We start from the raw sequence: 20,397 nt of genomic DNA, 5'->3' as shown, positions 1-20,397 counted from the left end.
TGTTTTTGTAGGTGTTGGTCCTTCTGTTCCTCTTCTATAATTATGCATCACTGTTTTTAAAATAAGATTTGGATTTGGAAGCTCTTGGCTATCTCCTCGTATTTGCAGAATATGAAATTCTCATAGCGAGGCAATGGAGAACTTTGTGTTGGCTCTGGGAATTACCAGCTTACCGTGGAAACATTCTGAAGGCAGCAGCCAGAGGACTTTGCGGGAATCCCTTCTGTCCAATCTCTTCCCTTTTCGGGGAATTAGGGGAGAAGTGGCAAATGGAGGTGAAAGGGTTGAATGACTTTTGAAAATGTGTTTATTAAGTACCCAAGAGAATATCCTGTGAGATTTCCACAGCATGGTCCTCCATATCATCTATGGACAAGAATGGCTGCTGTCATAAACCATGTGTGATATAGACAGTGTGTGGGACAGATTGGGGAGGCCCCCATCTAGATCTCGGCTCAGCCATTATGTTCATTGTGTAGAAGGTACTGTTTTTCAGCCTAATCTCCCTGACAGGTGCATGTGAGGATAACATGTCATAACCCCATGTGCACCACCCTCAGTGCCTTGGAGGAAGGGTGGGATACAAATATGATTAATAATAAAGTAGCGTGTGTTTCTCCTTTCTCTTTGTAAGGTGTAGCTTCAATTTGCTTTTTCTGCTCCAGGAGGGCACTTTGTCTGCAAAACCTTTGATCTGTTCACGCCATTCAGCGTTGGCCTAGTATACTTGCTCTACTGCTGCTTTGAGCGCGTGTCAATCTTCAAACCTGTGACGAGTCGCCCTGCCAATTCCGAAAGGTGAGACCTGAGCATTGTGGAAGGTACCTGTCTCTTTGAACACTGTGGCTCTGATAAAAAAAAGGGTTTGAAGTAGCTGCAGCTTTGCTACAAACTCTATGAGAGTTTAGGTTCTGTATCACATTCAAATTGTTTTGCTAAATATTTGCTGGCACATCAAGCTGCTAAATGGGAGGCAATTAAATTTTGTAATGAGAGGATCACTTGTAATCCTTCATGCTATTATATTCGTTAATGCTTGAAGTTTCTTTTTGCCTCCTACCTTTTCCAAATACTTTTGGAGTAAAATTTCATCAGACAGATAATGACCAGAAATCGCTTGTATACATACTGTATCTTCTTTTCAGTGAATTTGATGCCTCTGGGGCCATTGCCAAAAGAAGCCCAGATCACAATAAAATGTTTCTAAAGCACCTTCCCAGTTAATTGCAGGATTGTGGCCTAAGGTACTGCAGTTCATCTGGGGCACGTCAATATCTCTAATTTTCTTGTCCTTAAAATAGGAATAAAACAAGATGGAACTGGGAAAGTGTTTTACACTAGTGGAAGCAATAAAATATATGATAACCAATAAAGGTTGTCATCACCTCTTGCAAAAGCAGAAAGGGTTTTCTGCAAGCTGCATTTATTTCATCTTACAGTTTGTTACAATGCATCAGAAGGTCATTATAGTTAATGAGCAAATAGTCTGTCTCACCCTGCAGGTATGTGGTATGCCGAGGATTGAAATCTGGAATTGATGACGTGAGAGACTATCTTTTCTCGGTGAACATCAAACTCAATCAGCTACGCAACACAGACCAGGATGTAAACCTCGTTGTCCCTTTGGAAGTAATCAATGGTGACCATGATTTCCATGATTACATAATCCGATCAAATGAAAGGTGAGTTGAAGGGCAGTGAGAAGAAATTGCAGGGTTTTGTGGTACCCTTTCTGCTAGTCACTTTTCCTAAGCTGTCTGCTTCCAATAATTCTTTCTCTGCAAAGTCCACATCTTGTGGATTAGCTCACAAGACAAAGTGAATGACACACTGTACAGTGGTGCCTCGCAAGACGAAATTAATTCGTTCCGCAAGTTTTTTCGTCTTGCGAGTTTTTCGTCTTGCGAAGCACAGTTTCCCATAGGAATGCATTGAAAATCAATCAATGCGTTCCTATGGAAACCGCCTTCAGACCAGGTCCAGGGACAGTCTGTCCCCCGACCTCTTCTGAAGGCTGGGGGGGGGGGACAAGGGCTTTTCTTCCCACCCCCAGCATTTTAAAAAACCCTGGGACAGCAGAGGACGGCTTTTGAAGGGTTTTTTAAAATGCTGGCGGGCGGCAGCGAAGGTTTCGCTGCCGCCCGCCAGCATTTTAAAATCGCCCCGGGGCGATTTTAAAGCCCCCGGGAAGGCAGGCAGGGGGGAGCAAAGACTTTTGCCCCCCGCCGGCCTTCAAAAGAGGTCCAGGACCTCTTCTGAAGGCGGGCGGGGGGCAAAAGTTTCCCCCCCCTCCGCCTGCCTTCAAAAGCCATCCGGGATAGCGGGAAGCGCTTCCCTGCTATCCCGGACTGCTTTTAAAATGCTGGTGGTGGGGAGCAAAGCCTTTCGGCCCCCGCTGGCCTTCCTGGACCTCTTCTGAAGGCCGGAGGGGGGGGAAAGGCTTTGCTCCCCACCGCCAGCATTTAAAAGAGGTCCCCGGAGATTTCCCTATGGGCTTTCTTCTTGCGAAGCAAGCCCATAGGGAAATTCGTTTTGCGAAGTGCCTCCAAAACAGAAAAAGCTTTTGTCTAGCGGGTTTTTCGTCTTGCGAGGCGTTCGTCTTGTGGGGCACCACTCTATAACTTGTGTGCTGTCCTTTGTTTTCAAATACCAATTAGGCACCATTAATTGTAGATGCATAATTAATGGCACATCTGGATTTCTCACTCCTGCTTTGTATATTGTAGTTTCGTGGCTTTCTCTACTCTGCAGTGATACTATAAAACTGGTATTATCAGTTGATCGTAAGAAATCTTGCTAATTTCTGTTTTTTAGTGTACTTTATTCACTTGTTGCATTTCTGTATTATCCTGACCAGTCATTATTCTCTTCTTTTTAACCTGAAAAGCAGCAATAATAAAAAAACTTACTTTCTGCGCAGATAAGAATAGTCATAGGTTAACATAAACAACAACAACACACAAAACCCAACCTCCTTTTGTGAAGGAAGAGTGAAAATATTTCTCAATTCCCTGGCAGTACCATTGCAGCATGGCCAGTTACTGTATTGTATTGAAATTGGTCATTGTGTCTGTTGGTTATTTTTCATGCGCATTCTGATTCACAAGATCTTCAGATAGCTACTTTGTCAATTTAGTAGATAATGCATTCTAAAGCTGGGACCTGCTTTCTCTTCCAGACTCTGCGCTGTTCAGATCAAAGCACTGGCCAAAATCCGTGCCTTTGTTCAAGACACGTAAGTATATTTATATTTAAAGGTGCTCTTGGGTGAGGGCCGAACTGTAATTCAGGTTTGTTGTTTGTACTGTTTGAGATGTCACAGCCTTCATTTGGTGGTGGGGCATGGGAGAGACTTGCATGAAAGTGGCTCTATTCCAGGGAACGTCATTCAAGTCAGTCAAGTTTGTGGTTTGCGGTATTCTTTTATAGATCTTCCAGGTGTAATTTCTGGGGTTTAGAGCAGCATTTCAGAAGTTTATTTGAGGGTCTTCTTCACCTTGTTTTTGTTTGTATGGTGCATAAATCACTATGTGAATTGAAAAGAAGAAACCATCTTTGGGGACAGGTGTGTGTGTTGGGGGGGGCAAGCTGAATTATCCTTTTTACTGGAAAATTCAGAAGAACCATCACAAATTCTTCTAGGACCTTGAATGAACCACGACAGGCTGACATCCGAAAGGAATGCCTCCGACTCTGGGGGGTGAGTAAAACCGCAGAACAGCAAACTATAGTTTTGTAGTTCTCCTTTTTTAATGTCTCTGTATTCTCTGTTGAAGAGGATTTTCTTCCCTTAAAAAACCACAGGGCATGCTAGGGACTGTATATATTGTTTATATATAATTCTGTGTATATAGAGAGTGATGGTTAGAGAAAGAGATTTTTATAAAACCATTTCCCAAAGGGTGGGATTGTCGCTGAACTAAAGATCTTCAGTGACAGAAAAATTAGTACTAAGTTAATTGTGAATGCGAGTATAACTTACTTGAGACATTCATGATGAATGCCAACTGCCTTCTAAAGCATCCATATTTTAAATGCCTGTTCCTGACTTACACACCACAATAGGTCATCTTGGACAGTGTCTCTTTGGCCTAGAGCATGATTTCTGATCATTCTACTAAGTTGCATTGACCTATTAAAGTAAATGACAAAGCTGCAGGCCATGCTTTTTACACTGAAAAATACAGTGGTCTTTGAGGTATCACAGCACATACGGTCTCAGAATGAATTCTTTCTCTCTTGGCCACCCTACTTTTTTGGGTTAGAAGTGTGCAACTAATGAAGTTCAAACTTCAACCGCTTGGATTTTATTTCAAATTGATATTCCCATGACATAAGATTTGTGTAGTAAAATGAAATAAACAGATAGGTTTACACATAAAATTTTGCTTGTAAACCATTGGTTTGTATTTGGGTTTGATGCATTGCAACAGGCAGTTGAGGCTCTTCAAGTCTGCTTCGTGATATGCAGGCTTTTAAGAAGTTGACTGCTGTTAAAAATTATTCTGCTGTAATTCTGCTACCAGGATGGAATAATTGTGTCTCTTCTCATACTTCATTGCACTTGTTATAAGCTGCCTGATCGATAGCTTCATGTTAAGGGGCAGCATAGAAATGTAATAAAACAAAATCCCCATATTTCATGAGATGATGCCACCTTTATTTACTGATCATAGCATTTTTCTACCGGAAGAAGAAAAACCTTCTTTCTCTGTGTGTCTTTCTCTTAGTAACATGTGAATGGCTATTGGAGTAACATGTTGGTTAAAAGAAAATAGCTGTTTAGCTGTAGACTTGTTAAATTTAATAAATCCATACCTGCTTTTAAAGAAAAAAATTCTCTCAAGTGTAGCCTGTGGAAATTCAATTTTAAAAGCATTGAAAGAACTTCTGCCATTCACAAACAGAATGTATGATGAATCTTTAAGTAACAGCTCTTGCTTTTTAGTATGCATCCCATTCCTATTATCTGAGAAATATCTCTTTGGCTTAAAATGTTTAGCGGCTGAGGGAGTAAATGTCATCGTGTGTGTGGACGAAAAGGGAATGTCATACCCTAATTAACCAAAAAGAGCAATGCCACTTAGTACTAGCCAGCTCTTAAGAGTGCTTCAATATCCCCTTTTGTAGTCACAGTCTGATCAGTTGATTGCACTGTTAGTACATGCTTTAGGTATATTGTTCTAAATGAAGTTAGTGATTGTGAGTAGGGAATCATGGCGCAGTGCTGTTTTTGGTTAATTGGCCAAAATAAGAAGTCGTATTTTGGCATGTGTATGAGTTGCTACTCAGGATACTCCATAGGACCCTAACATAAATAAACATAGATCCTTTTAGACAAGAACAATTTCTCCCCAAACATACAAAGGACCTCACTTTCAGCATTCATGGAAACTACTACTCTGTAGCAAATGGGTGGAAAACTTAGGGTCCTCCAGGAGTTGTTGGATTATAGTGTCTATCCTGCCTGACCCATGACTGGGCCTGATGGGCAGTGGAGTCCAACAACAGCTGGAGGACCACAGGTTTCTCACCCTTGCTCTAGGTGGGGCCACTGGATAAATATATACTTCATCATTCAGAGCCGAGAAGAAGAAAACTAAACAGGAACACAAGAAGCTGCTTAATGCCAACTCAGACCATTGACCCATCTAACTCACAGATTGTCTGTGGCGCACCAGGCTTTCAGACAGCGTGTCTTTCCCAGCCCTTCCCAGAGCTGCCAGGAATTGAAGCTGGGAATTTATGCATGCCAGCAGGCTCCACTATGGAGCTCTGACTCTTCAGCTGCAACCTGTCATCCCTGGACGAAAGCTGGATTGTGGGGATGTTCATGGCAACATATTTTGTTGGCTAATTACCGTATTTTTCGCTCTATAAGACACACTAGACCACAAGATGCACCTAGTTTTTGGAAGAGGAAAACAAGAAAAAAAATATTCTGAATCTCAGAAGCCAGAACAGCAAGAGGGATCGCTTCACAGTGAAAGCAGAAATCCCTCTTGCTGTTCTGGCTTCTGTGATAGCTGCGCAGCCTGCATTCGCTCCGTAAGACACACAGACATTTCCCCTTACTTTTTAGGAGGGAAAAAGTGAGTCTTATAGAGCAAAAAATACGGTATCTATTGTGCTCCCATTTTTTCTTTTTATTTGAAAAGGAACTGCTGCTCCCATTGTTCCTATTGAAATCAATTGCCAAAGTCTACTGGGCGTTTTGCAGGCATGTTGAAAAGCTGTAGAAGTAGTGTGTAGCAATACTTCAAAAATAATGCTTTGGGTTCTTCCATTCATGAGAGGCAGAGAGATTGTGAGAAAGAGGACAAAAATAGCCCAAATACAAGTTAATTTTGATCCATCAGTAGCTCAGGGAAACTCAAGCTCTTTTGTCTTTTACAAAATAAGTTAATATTTTAATGTGCATCTGCCTTGGCTTTCTTTTTGCTTCTCCATACGTCCCCTTTATTCTATGCCTGATGAACAGCAAATAATTAGAAGCAATGATGGAATAAATGTAATGTGTGAACCAAATCCTTGTTGACTCATTGACTCTTGGGTTGCTCTAGATTCCAGACCAGGCCAGAGTTGCTCCATCCTCTTCTGATCCCAAGTCCAAGTTCTTTGAGCTAATTCAGGTGAGACTTCCAGTTGCTGTTTGTTCTGTATTCTCAGATTAAATTAATGCTCTTTATCATGAGACAGCACAAAGCAAAGATGGGGGAAACACTCCCTCAAGGCTTCTTGTATTGGTTGCTGTTAACAGCAAAAGGTGAAGTGTATCGTCGTAAGTTTGGAGCTGGCTATTACGGAGAGGTATATCTGCTTTGCCTGTCCCTAAATGTATGTATCTACTTATAAACTCTCTGGTTCAAACAATCAGTTTTGCACACAATATATTTGTGATCAGATGCAGCATTGTGCAGTTATTTTGACAATTGGCTGCTGGAGGCAGAAAATGTCACTACGTCAGTAATAGTAATTTATTATTTGTATCCCTCCCACCTGAGTGGGTTGCCCTAGCCAGTCTGGGCACAGAAAAATACTAGGAAACATCAGGTATTAAAAATTTCCCAATAATCTTCAAGTGTCTCCGGAAAGTCGTGTAGTTGTTTATCTCTTTGACATCTGATGGTAGGGTGTTTCACAGAGTGGGTGCCACTACCAAGAAGGCCCTTTGCCTGGTTTCCTGTAACTTCACTTCTTGCAATTAGGGAACTGCCAGAAGGCCCTCAAAGCTGGACTCAGTGTCCGGGCTGGACAGTGGTGGAGATATGCAGTATATGGAGCATGGAAATGACTTCCTTAATTCCAGTTACAGATAGGTAGCCGTGTTGGTCTGCCATAGTCAAAACAAAAAAATTTTTTCCTTCCAGTAGCACCTTAAAGACCAACTAAGTTAGTTCTTGGTATGAGCTTTCGTGTGCATGCACACTTATCTGAAGAAGTGTGCATGCACACGAAAGCTCATACCAAGAACTAACTTAGTTGGTCTTTAAGGTGCTACTGGAAGGAATTTTTTTTTTGTTTTTCCTTAATTCCAGTCATTGTGATAGCCTTTTCTGGGATAACAATTCCCTCTTCTTTTTTGTTTTTAGGGTGCTGACATGGAGATCTTCAGTTACAAACCAACACCTCTCAACTCAAAAACCTTGGAGAAAATCCGACCTGTGCTGGATTACAGGTGCATGGTGTCAGGAAGTGAGCAGAAGTTCCTTCTAGCACTAGGGGTAAGTGGTAATAATCAAATGTAACAATGCGTTTCAGCGGGGGGGGGGGACCCCCTGTGTACTTTAAGCAAGTTAGTGCTTGGTTAGCAATTTCATTCACACATGCGTTGCTCCTGTTTATCTGCAGGAATGGTCTTGTTTTAGATCCTGGCTTAAATCGCCATGGTGGTTGTTTGGTCTGTGGATTACCTTTGCTAGTATCTCACTGATACGTTACAAGACGATTTTTATAGTAAGCTTTACCTTGTTTTATAAACTCACCAACTACATGATCTTATCATGTTCTGATAACATGATTTCTTAATTTCTTGAGTGAAATTAAGTCCCTCGCTTGTGAGGGCTAAAAGAGAAGTTTGCTAAACAACCCTAATAACTGTTTACTCATTATTTATTTATTTAATAAAATTTCAAATCAAATTTTTATTAAACGGTCACAGACCAGATTAACTCGTACAGCTAGTCAGCGAAGCATAACACCGGAAAAACAAAGGACAATTTCAATACAGATTAGGCCATAACAGCAATTTAAAATTAGACAGCATAAATAAAATTAAGTATTTGCCTTCGCCTGCATATTAACATTGGAAAGCTCTTGTTTCCTACGCCTAATAGCGGCTACACAGAATTTGGCAACATTGATCGTAATTTCAGGAACCTTATCTTCTACCAAGGCTCTCATACGTTGGAGTTCTGGTTCATTTTTAAGCTTTTGTAGAACTGGGGCAATAAAGGTCAGGCGTAGATCCTCGTAGTAACTACAGTGCAGCAATACATGCAGACTTGTTTAATAAAATTTGTACACTGCTTGATTGTAAAAGACCTTAAAGCATTTTACAAAAGATAAAAAAGTAAAATCCAGAAAAAACTAAGAAATCTACTTTAAAACATACAAAAGTTAATATACTAGAAGAGATAAGATTTAAGATTTTCTTCTTCTGCTGACAACCTTTTTAGATGCTTCGTTATAAAGTACGTTCCACTGTGGCAATCTTTCTGCTGGCCTGGTACTAACTCCAAGAGACTGTGGCCTCATCTGTGAACTCCTTTGGTCCCTAATCTTGCTGCCTTCCTGTTTGTTTACATGCAGAAGTCACAGATATACACTTGGGCTGGTCGCACATCAGATCGCTGGACCAAACTGGACTTGAAAACAGAATTACCACGGGACACTCTTCTGTCTGTGGAGATAGTTCATGAGCTGAAAGGAGAGGTAAGAGGCTGGTTTTTCTTCAGAAGGGGCTAATTTTCTTCTACTAGCAATTTAAAACTCATATTACAAGGAGGAAAGGCCTGACAGACTCATCACTAGGGCTTTTGGTAAGGATAGTGGCATTTAAGGTCCTTTTGTGGCTTGCTCTTCTAAGGTAGGATCACTTGCACAATGCATGTACTCCAGCCAAAGCTCTCCTCTCCAGAAGTGGAGCTATCATTTTCTTACCAATTTACCAAGCTTGGAGAACAAATGTTGCTATGGGATTATTGTTATTTTTAGTCACTAATCACAAAGTTTAGAGAAGATAATTTATTCAAGGGATAAATGATTTTCTGCAGGGGATATTTGCGAATGAAAAAATGTAAGCATTCCTGAGACTAGTGCACAAGCAGCAAACAAAATGTAACTACAGGTAATTGGAACACCAATCCTTATAAAAAAAGTTAAAAATTCAGTCCAGGTAAATCAAGGCATTGACACAATTTTTCCTATCATTCAGTCACTCTCCTGCCCTTTCTCCCAGAGGACCCCAAGGTGGCAAACAAGTGATAAAGCAATAAATCATACACAAAATGATAAAAAATTGTCCAAATTAGTAAAATCAGTTTCATCTAATAAGAACAGGATAAAACAGTTCAAGAATAAAAACAGTGTGCTGAAATTCTAACTTTTTATACTAAAAAAAAAGATGTGTTAGAAACAGTATGAAGTGCAAAATGAACTTCAGTGAATACAATCAACAGTAGAATCTGAACAATATCAAAATCATAAAAGAGAACAAAGCACTGTGTGTTACAACTACTGTGGGACCAAATTTCCCACTTCCATCCAGCTTGTCACAATTTATCCTAATAAAAATGCTAGTGTTTTTAATTCCATTATGCACTCTTTGACACTGTTTCGGAAAACCTAAAATAATGGAATTTTAATCTGCTTAAAGCCTAATTCACAGTTCAGGGTTCACCTAGTGAGACAGAGAAAGGAAGATTTACCTTGCTCAGCCACATATTCGCTTTGGCACAAAGCTACCTTCTCTTTGTAAGCTATTGCAATATGCTTGCTGTGCTCTTGTGTGATCTTTCCATAGCTTCTGACACAGTCCATTTGTTCAGATCCAGTCAGGCTTAGCTGAAGGAACATTTTGGGAGGTGGTTGGCTGTCGCCAGCTTTGCTGGGTTTTGTGTGTGTTCAACAGTTTTCGGACTTTTAGGGCGGGAGAACGTAAGAGACTTTGTAAAATAATGAACTGTTTAGAGAGAAATTGCCATCTCTGAAACACTCAAATCTAGATTCATGCTGTGGAATTGATTTAGCCATAGGATTGGGACAGCCAAAGGGGACTATTTCTTCACACGGTGCTTAAATTAAAGGATTTCCTACTGCAGGATGTGGCGCTGGCAACTTGTAGAGATGGCTTTTTAAAAGGATTAAATGAGTTAAATGGGAGATAGATCTTTCCGTGACAGTTAAGAATGGAATTTCCATGTTCTGCCACAATATGTGCATGCTTACTTAACGCGGAGAACAAATGTAAGGGTGTTTTCTCCCATTACTCCCTGCTTGTGAGCTTTGCAAGGTTACCTGGCTAGCCACAGTTGGGAGTGCTGGCGTAGAAACACCCCTGATCTCCACCAGCTAAGCAGTTCCTTCATTCTTTTGGGAGGTTGATTTGATCCATAGATTCCTGACTTTCCCCCACCCCCTAAGACAGCATGCCAATGGGTTTTATCTGTTAATGGGTGAGCTATGAGTTCAAGATCCAGAAGTGACAGTCCTATAATCCATTGCCCTGGTTTGCTCTCCAGTTACTTCCCCACAAGCTGGTGGTGTCTTACCCAGTATTTGGGAACAATTTTAAAACATCTTAGAAGTGAATTTTAACAGTATAGACTTCAGCATGTGCGGTATCCTTTATGGAATTGTATATTTGGGATGGGAGAACCTGGTAACAGCCCGATTCACATGTCACGATAAGCCATAGTTTGAAATAAAGGATGGTTTACCAGGAATGAACCTGGAACAGCACTCAGTATGTTCTTGAAGCAAACCATAAGTGGAAGCCACCTTGGCTTACTGCTCATAGTTTGTTTGGGAGAAGCAAACCAAAAGTGCTTGTGGTTTGTTTTCTGGCTCAGGGTGGAGCAAAACCAACATGGTGGAGCCGTGTGCCCTGTGGTTTCCTGTGAACCATAGTTTCTTTCAAGCTTATCGTGACATGCAGCCAAAGAGGCACTTTTTTTTAGTGTTACTTCTGAAGCAGTCAGTGAGGTGGGAAGCTGTTGCGCATGCAGATGGTATTCTTTGCAACACACTCAAAATACAGCAGCACTTTGTGAAGTGCCGATTTTCCTCTCCCTAGGGAAAAGCACAGCGAAAAATTAATGCCATCCACATCCTGGATGCCCTGGTGATAAATGGTAGTGATGTCCGAGAACAACATTTCAATCAGCGGTAAGCAGAGTTTGGGAAATTACTTGTGTATATAGTTTGATGGGTGCAGGGGGTGTGTGAGAGGTGGATTCTTAACCTAGAGTCTCGGCTGTTCAACAGAATAACCCCAAATAGACACTTGAGAAATTTTGAAAGAGCAAACTTCTGAATGTGGTATGCCTTTTCTTGATCTCCACTCAGTTAGCCAATGCAACCCTGTGGCAGAGAAGACTACTCCATTAGCAGCAAGCAAGCAAATCTTAACATTTGGGAATATACTAGTATGGAAGGGATCCTTTTTCATGAGAAAAAGCCAACAGCCCTCAAATGCCTTCCTAGCCACTTTTTACTCATAGTTTGTCCTATTTTGGGGCTTACCGTAAAATCTGGTTATTAAATGGGCCAAACTATTAAATCAGTAAATCTTTAGATTGGTTATGTTACTATTTTGAGTAGCCTCCCCATTGTATAAGACTTTAATCTGTTTCTGAGGAAAGCTAAACTAAAGAAATCCTTATTTTTTGGTTGCAGAATTCAGCTAGCAGAGAAATTTGTAAAAGCCGTCTCTAAACCTAGCCGGCCAGATATGAACCCCATCCGGTGAGTGCGGCCGTTTGGATTCTTGCTGTCTTCTGGGGCTGTAATTAAACATACTTTGTAGGTAGTTTGTACCATGATGGATTTTCACATTAAGTTGTATGTTAGGAAGCCAGCAAGAGTGATTGTGGGAGGATGCTTTCCTATGAAAGACCATTTCAGGTCAGTTTGATATGTGAAGAGCTTATCCTTGAAATAAACTGGTTTAGCTCCTTGACAGAAGAATCAGAGACCAAACGATGTGGTTCTCTTTCTGGGTCTAGTTTGTAACTTATATGAAGACAGGCGGGGAGGGCAAAGAAATCAGGGCACAAGAGAGAGAGCAGCACCATGGATCATCTTGGAAACATACACTTTACTAAAGGGTGGTTGTGCCTCTTCAGTTTTAATAATTTTGTTTTGGATAACGAATTTAACCTTCATAAAGGGTTTCACCTCCTATTTCTCAAGCAAGTTGTCCAGCCATCTAAATTCAGCAAGAAGGCTGGTGGTACGGCTGACAAGAAGTGCTCAGATCAGTAGAGTTCTGTGATTAGAAGTCATAATCTTTGATAAGTTTTTTTTCTTTATTACAGTATTCTACTTCTCGATCATGAGGGCTAGAAACTTCCTTTTATAGAAAGTCTAAGATTTTTAGGAGTCTTGATGAGAGCACCTGGGGAGTAAGTTTTTTTTAAAGCAGAGTCATCAGCAGTTTTGAAGAGCTTGTAGGAACTCAACCTACAGTTAGATGTTGTGGCCAGCATATTATTCCACTCATGGACTTTTCTCCACAGAGTGAAGGAGGTTTACAGGCTAGAGGATATGGAAAAGATTTTTCTAAGGTAAGTCCTCAGAAATCCTGGATTTGCAGCCTTTATTTTGTTTTTATTTGGACTTTCTCAGTTGTTTTTTAAAGAGAATATTGTTAATTCTGCATTACTGGTAGGATTTATCAGCCTATCCAAAAGGAACATAAGTTTATTGGCTAGCGGAAGGAAGTTAGTGTTGGAGGCTTGGCCATAAAAAACCTAACTGTGTTTTCCAGCCCTGCAGAGATCCGTCCCATTTCTCCCCTGTGACATAGAAGAGGCTTGCTTGTGTGGCTGGCTGGTGGGAGAAATACTGGCTGCTTTTAAAGATCAGCACATTCATATTTTGCACAATAGAATCCATAGATGGTGCTAAAATGACCAGATTTTAAGCCTTGAATCTATCTGTAGATTCTGTAAGAGTTCTAGCTGCTTTGCCTTAGTACTTTACAAAGCTCTCAGCTGAACCTTCTAAACCATTTCTGTGTCTCTCTAATATTCAGAGTCCCCTGGTCCCCTTTTAAAAGGCTCCTCAATTTTGTTCATCATGAAAAGTGCTCAGCAGGTCTCTAGTGAGTGTGAGGAGCCCCAGGCTTCACCCAACTGCGGAGCTGCAGGGGGGAAGAACTGCCCCTTTCCCTTTGCATCCCCAAAGTTTGGAGGAAACCTGGGAGTTGTTTAGAGTGTTGGGTATTCAGAGCACTCAGCAAGGAGATTGTCCCAGATGCATCTTTGATTTGGAGGTTCAGCATGAGGTCACCAGCAAACCAGCTCTCTTGGGGGTGGGGCATGATCCTGGCAACAATTTTTTTGTTGGCCGACAACCTTCTTATCTTGTTCATCCTCACAACACCCCTCAAAATTATGTCACAATTATACTTTTAACAGAGAGAAGAATTTGTGTTGGTAATTTGACCACAGTGGAGTTTATGCTTGGCTAGGGATTTGAACTGCGCTTCCTGGACCAAGTCCCAGGGTCCAGCTGTTTGCTACATTGCTGAGACTTGTGCTTTGTGCATTTTTTGTTACTTTGGGTATGAACACCCTGTCTCCTGGTTGCTTGGTGGCGTAGGTTAGAGATGAAGATCATCAAGAGCTCAGGCGGAACCCCACGGCTCTCCTACACTGGCCGTGACGACAGACACTTTGTTCCCACAGGATTGTACATCGTTCGGACTGTCAGTGGTATGTCCTTCTCTGTTCAGGGACTCTTTGCTATGATGGTCAAAGTCAGGCTCTGAAATATGCATCTCTGCATATTGTTGGTCAAAACAATTACATGGAGCATTTTTTGCTTTTAAAAAACCGAGAGAGTACATTCCTCTATTTGGTTAGTTGCCTCTCCCATTCTGTCTTGGATCCTGGTTCTCCTAGAAGAGCGCAGCATTGTGCAGGGCAACGTTGGAAGCTGGGGAAGATCTTGAGGTATTATTTTTTTTGCGGAAAAAGCAGTGCAAAATGCTTGCAGAAGATTGCTGAAGTAGTTTTCTCCTTTCCTATGCCCCCTGTGCTTTTCTTCCTTAAAAGCCACCCATGATAAATACTACAGAAGCAGCTTCTCTTCCCATGCATTGCTTTTCCTGCCACCACTCAGGATTAAAATGAGTAGGGTACCCAGTAACTGGATGAGAACTCAAGGGCAGGGCAACTACCTGTTCCCTTGTCCTCTGTCCATCACCTGGCACATGAGGCTGCTTTTCCTGCCCCATCAGTCCTACCGTGTATTCAGCTAATGAGTACCAGCAGGATTGTAGCTAAGCCAAGGTCACTGAAAACCAAGTGGAAGGCATAAGCATTCTTGGGGGAATCCCAAGATTGGCAGAAGTACAAAAAATCTTGACCTGACTTGGACCCTACCCAGCTTCAGCAAGGTGGTAGCCTCATATGCCTTCAGGCCATATCCTGAATTTTCCAGATGTGCCTTAGAAATGAGGTGCTTTGGTGTACAAAAAAAAAAGTTTATTGGCAAGTTTTTTCCTCTCATAAGGGTCTTTTAAGACCCTCTCAGACACTGCTGCCCCATAGACTTCACAAAGGTAGTAGAACTGCTAGCAAAAACTCCTCTGCAGACCTGGGCAGTGCTATATGGGTGGAGGCATTTCATTTAGATCAGGGATAGGCAAATTCGGCTCTCCAGATGTTTTGGGACTACAACTCCCATCATCCCTGACCACTGGTCCTGTTAGCTAGGGATGATGGGAGTTGTAGTCCCAAAACATCTGGAGGGCCGAGTTTGCCTATGCCTGATTTAGATATTGGGGCCCAAGTCATTTGGGGCTTTGTATGTCAACATGATCACCTTAACCTTGCCTTGGAAGCACAATGGCAACCAGTGCAGGTCTTTTAAGAATTGGCGTGCTATGTGCCTAGCCAGCAGAGCCCACTAGCACTCTGAGCACTGCATTCTGCACCACTTGCAGCTTCTGAACCATTTCTTAAGGACAGCCTCACATGCAATACTCTACAGTAGTCCAGTTATGCTTCTCTTTTTAATCTGATCTCGTCCCCACCCCCAACAGATCCGTGGACCATGGCAGTTAGCAAAAATTCTAATAGGAAATTTTTCTACAACAAGACAACACATAAATCAACGTACGAACTGCCTCAAGAATCTGTTGCACCATTTCAGTGAGTATCATCCAGAAAATACTGCCAGTTTATCTAGAAGCAACAAGGGGGAATCATACCAGCACATGTTGCTTTTGTAGTGCATAGATCTCTCTCCAGCATCATTAAACTGTGTGGTGTTGACCAGTAAATGTCCACAGAAGTTACCACCGCACGCTTTGCTCTATTATCTAAGGAAACATTGGGAGGGTTCTGGACCATGATTTACAAGTCATTGTACACTTAATAGTTGGCTTTGGGAGGTGGCAAGGTAACCCAGCATGTATTACAATGCATGCCACAGTTGGTATACTTGGCTGGGTCTGGAGTCTGTGTCAGGAATAGGACTCCCCGAAAGCTTTTGATCTTCTAAATACCACAGAATTACAGTGGCCTGAAACTGCTTGATGTATCATAGTTTTCCCCAGACAACTCTGGGGATCTTTGAAAGGATGCTAAGATTTATTGGTTTGATCTTAATTGGGCCCCTTAATAGAACTACAGATTAAACTTTGTAATATGGAAACACTCTCACTTTAAAGGCTTTGAGATACAGGAAAGAAGCTGACTAGGAGACTTAAGAAAAGGCAGCACTGCACTAAGGCTTTTGAGGAAGTGGTGAGCCATACATACCTGCACTTAATTCAAAACATACTCCTTGAGTATCTGCCACCAAAAGCAGAGATGTATGGTTCACTATGCTTCTGTTCTATGCCCTGTCAGGTTCTGAATTCTGGGACCTCACAGCAGTCAGACAGAAGCAAGAATGAAATAATCCTTGCTTATGCCAGAATCCTAGAATCTGCTGTAGCTGTCTTCTTCTCATTGGCATTCTTGTCTTCCACCTTCAGCCATTAGATAGTTACAAATTCTGCTGCTTGCTTCAGCCATGCTTCCCCTTTCTTCTGTTCTGTTTGCTTTTGTTTTGTGGGTGTTTTTTGTCTTAAATGTAGACCCCTCTTTCTTTGAAGTTCTTTAATCTCTATCTCTTTCATACTGCTTTCCTCTGTCTTTAAAGCTCTCCTTATTCCTTTTACCAAGGCTCCAGGTGTTTGGACGGCTTTCTATCTAAGCCATTATATGCAGTTGCTAGTGAACCCCAAACCTTTCCCATTTCCTGCGGCACATGCAGAGAACTTGGAAAAGAGGAGTATCTGCTTTGCAGCTGAGTTTCTGCAGGATGGGCAAGAAGGATGAGACCTGTGGGTATAGGGCAGTCTACAAATTTACAAACAAACAAACAAACAAGGTGTCTTCTGCAGAAGCCTAGAAGGAAAGGACAGAAATTAGTGTTTCCGTGCGCTGCTCTGGTTCGCCAGAAGCAGCTTAGTCATGCTGGCCACATGACCCGGAAGCTGTACGCCGGCTCCCTCGGCCAATAAAGCGAGATGAGCGCCACAACCCCAGAGTTGGCCACAACTGGACCTAATGGTCAGGGGTCCCTTTACCTATGCAGACAATGAGAGGCTCATTCTCAGGAGTTCTGTTTACCCTAAGAAAAAGCCAGCCTAGTTCTCGGGCCTGAGAGTATCTGACCCCTGGGAACTCCTGCTGAGTTGCTTCTAGTTTTCCACCTCTCTTGCACTGAATAGTTTTAGAGAAACTGTGGGAGCCCTTTGAACTTCTTTTTGTCAAATGCTAAGCAGGCAGTAAGCAGCATCTCACTTTCTTTCAGAAACTCAGGAATTATTTCCTTTCCCCTCCTCATATTGCATATTTTCTGCAGAGAGCATAACTGTGGCTCTGAAAACAGTGGGAAGGAAGAGGCTTCTGTGTGACTTTGATAATGGATGTTTTGCATTATCATTTGTGAACTCTAATACGGTTGTAATTAGGCACTGATATATTTTCTTGTCACAATGCTAATATCAGAACAGTGCAACTAAATAGGCTGTGAATATTAAATGCCAGTAATTGTTGGACTCGAAGGCCGCTTTGTCTCCGGCAATTAGCTACTTGCTTTTTCTCCAGTATGACAACACTGTTAAACAAGGAGGAGAACCTGAGCTCAGGCAGGAATAGAGACCTGATCAATGAGGCTGCTCCAAGAGGATTTTTAAAAAAGATCAGAATGTACAAAACTTGTTTATCTAAAATGTCAAGTTTTGCTGAGCAGTCAGAGTTGCTGCACCTCCTGCGGTTTCCATTCTGGTTTCTGGACTCTTCAGAAGTCTCCTGTAAGTTCTTTTATAGATTCTGCTAAGGGTACTTCATTTTCCTCACCCCCTCAGAAGTCTAATTTTTTTTTGGCTCTGTATGCGTTGGGTTCCCCCGCTTTCAGACACCAAAGGCATTGATTTCCCCCTTCTAGTCAGTGCTTTGACTTGAGGCAAAAATAAGGCTGTTTCTGTTAAAACAACCTTTTGTACACCTGGCTGTGGTGTCTGTGTCTGCAGTCTGCAAGTCCTTTAATTGGTGGGTCCTGCAGAAATTATCGATTAGGCTTTCTCTTAAGGCATCAGAGTAGAGGGAGCAAACGGGTTTTTTTTGGCCACATGACCAGCAGACAGGCTTTTGATACTTGGGGGCTGCATGTTCAGCTTGAGATTCGTATTCCCACTTGAGAGCTGGCAAAAGATCCCTCCTCTCTCTTGTGCTGATTCTGCTGTGAACATCATCAGCACAGACAAAACTCGTTTATGTGGCCATTTTACACCTGAAGTGCCTTATCAGCCGTATCTATTCTGTGGAAGCTGAAGGTTAGACTTTGTGGGGTGTTTGAAGGTAGAATTCAGTGTTGTGCTCCTCCCATCATTTTGTCTGTGCAAGCATTCCAGTTTTCTGGGTAGAAAGACCCGCTCTCTGCTCCCCCTTTGTGCTGTTCGGGGGGTGGGTTCCTCCTGACACTACCCTCAAGCCAATTTAGGGGGCATGTAGCGGGAGGGGAGGGAAGCCCCATTGCACAAGCGGCCAGGATTGGCTGAAGATGTCGATATCAGGCTTTTAATAGGACTTCCAGAAGTGAAGGAAGTTACTGACCACACCTGTGGCTACTACTCATCATTCTGTTGTGCCCCCAACGTCAAAAAAATAACCAAAAAAACCCAAACACCCTACCCATTCCTTCTTTGGCACTGGACCCTCTGGCTAGGCAGGCTCAAGAGATGGGACTTCACCACCAGTTCCTCAGAATGGTTCTTGCCGTTGAAGGTGAAGCAAACTCTTCTATACTGGGCTTACTTTATGTATGGTCTCACACGCACACATAGGGAGGAAGAGCTACAGTTCAGATGAAGTTATTTTGCTGCTTTCTCGCTTTCCTTCACCCATACTTAACCCTCAGTTGTAGCAAAGGCACATATAGGAAATTTTGCAAAAGAATGTAACAACTAGAAATTATGTGCTAATTTGTATAAAGCTGTGCACAGCATTTGAGCTCTTTTGCTATGCAGTCAGTTTGAAAAATCCCTGGAGATTATTTAGTACATAATCTGGTCTTCTTGGAGAACCTTCTGGTTTTCTTTTTAATGCGCTCTGCTACATTCCTTTAAAAGGAGCCTTTTTGTGCCCTATGAAAGTTAATTGAAAGCACTGCCTTATTCTAAGTCCAGATCAGTTAACCTGGTAATTCTGTGCCTCAGCTTGCTGCTATTCCAGTGATACAAACAGAGTTCCTTGCCTGGAATCCAGGGCTCTTTTAATTAGAGATAGAGCTGAGGGCCTTATATACGCAACTGTTTGCAACTGCCTGTGTCCAACTCCTTGTGCTGATTTCTGCCTTCTTTGTCCACAGAATTTGCTACTTCAGTCGCCTCTTCTGGGAGTGGGGGGAAGGCGTCAGAGTGCACGACTCTCAAAAAAGGGACAGTTCAGAGAAGCTATCCAAAGACGCTGTCTTATCCTTCATCAGACTCCACTCGCCCTACGACCAGCTCCTCACGCGATCCTGGGGCACAGGAAATGAGCCTGGGTTGGAAACTTCAGCAGCTGATTAGAATCAAGTTTCTTCCAGCTGCTTGCAGTGAGCCATGGAGGAAAACTATGGTCAAGGAAGCCTGGTCGGGTGGTAGGGGAATCAGTGCAAAACAAATGGGAAATGGCTTCCGACTGCAAACTAACTCTGTACATAAATATCTGCTCCGGGCAGTTTATCCTGCAAGTACCACAGAGGTAAGATTCCTGGAGCAGAGGACATTCTTCCGGATTGATCCCCACCATCTCTTTCTAGGGCTTTCCCCACCTGTGCCACGACCACCTGGCCTCCACGTAGCAGATGGCACACCGAGCAAGAGGATGCGCACAGCTCCTCGGTCGTGCTTGTAAGAGTGGGAGACAATGTAGCTGGAGGGAAGAGCGGGCTTTTAAAGGCCTCAATTTGTCCTTTATAGTGCCTCTCTGCTTTAGGAGCCTGGTGTGAATTCACTGGGAAGCTTGGCTCTTGCAGCACTTACTTCCTTGGGCTTGTGGCCCATGCCTAGGGAGTTCTGGGTGCTCAAGGGGCAAAAACTGGGCAAATGGGAGGTATTGATTGTAGTCACTGCCGACAGTGACTTGTGACTATGTTGAAAGGTGGATTTCATGCTTCTATGCAAAGTAAGTTTGTTGCGTTTTCCCACTCTCCACTTTCAGTAATGCAAATGGGTCACCCCAAGCAGTTCCATTTTGAAATCCTTGAGGCATGCCTAGTGTTTTTCACTGAGTTCAGCGAGTTGGGAAGATTTGGAATTTAGAGGATTGGTGGCCTCCAAGAAGCATGTGGTTGGTTGAACCATCTGGACTTGATCTTTCCAGGGTAACAGCCAGCCCTCTTCTAAATAGGTCACTTTCCCTTGGCCTTTTTAATTATTAAAATAAGCACCAGAAATCATTTTTACGTTTAGATCAAAAATTCCATCTGCAATGAAGGCACAGAGGATCTTCTTTCTTTTCCTTTTCTGCAATGACGATGAAAAGTAACCTTTGCTTTTCTGGCCTGTATTTTGGCACTTAAGCTCTTGTGAGCTGAGAACAAAAGACCAGCTTGAAGGGCACGATGGTGCTTCCCCGTGTTAAAACCTTTGCTGCGTTTTCTAATGGGAGCCAGTCATTAATACAC

The 20,397-nt window shown here is 42.4% G+C and overlaps 1 protein-coding gene across 1 annotated transcript in view; it reads left to right on the top strand.

Moving 5' to 3' along the window:
* Positions 1-20,359, top strand: part of CMTR1 (cap methyltransferase 1) — a 33,999-nt gene extending 13,640 nt beyond the window's left edge. The window contains exons 12-24 of the mRNA XM_081903882.1: positions 666-798; positions 1,503-1,682; positions 3,179-3,235; positions 3,643-3,700; positions 6,564-6,632; positions 7,593-7,724; positions 8,812-8,934; positions 11,297-11,388; positions 11,899-11,967; positions 12,741-12,788; positions 13,828-13,940; positions 15,275-15,383; positions 19,096-20,359. Of these exons, the coding sequence (XP_081760008.1) occupies positions 666-798; positions 1,503-1,682; positions 3,179-3,235; positions 3,643-3,700; positions 6,564-6,632; positions 7,593-7,724; positions 8,812-8,934; positions 11,297-11,388; positions 11,899-11,967; positions 12,741-12,788; positions 13,828-13,940; positions 15,275-15,383; positions 19,096-19,297 (1,385 nt within the window). The 3' untranslated portion in view covers positions 19,298-20,359. The remainder of the gene's footprint in view (positions 1-665; positions 799-1,502; positions 1,683-3,178; positions 3,236-3,642; positions 3,701-6,563; positions 6,633-7,592; positions 7,725-8,811; positions 8,935-11,296; positions 11,389-11,898; positions 11,968-12,740; positions 12,789-13,827; positions 13,941-15,274; positions 15,384-19,095) is intronic.
* Positions 20,360-20,397: the final 38 nt, after the last annotated feature.

This window comes from Podarcis melisellensis, assembly GCF_964234715.1.
Source record: "Podarcis melisellensis genome assembly, chromosome: 3".
Lineage (NCBI taxonomy): Eukaryota > Metazoa > Chordata > Lepidosauria > Squamata > Lacertidae > Podarcis > Podarcis melisellensis.
Note: the sequence above shows the minus strand (reverse complement) of the source record. Positions and strands in the feature narration are given on the sequence as shown.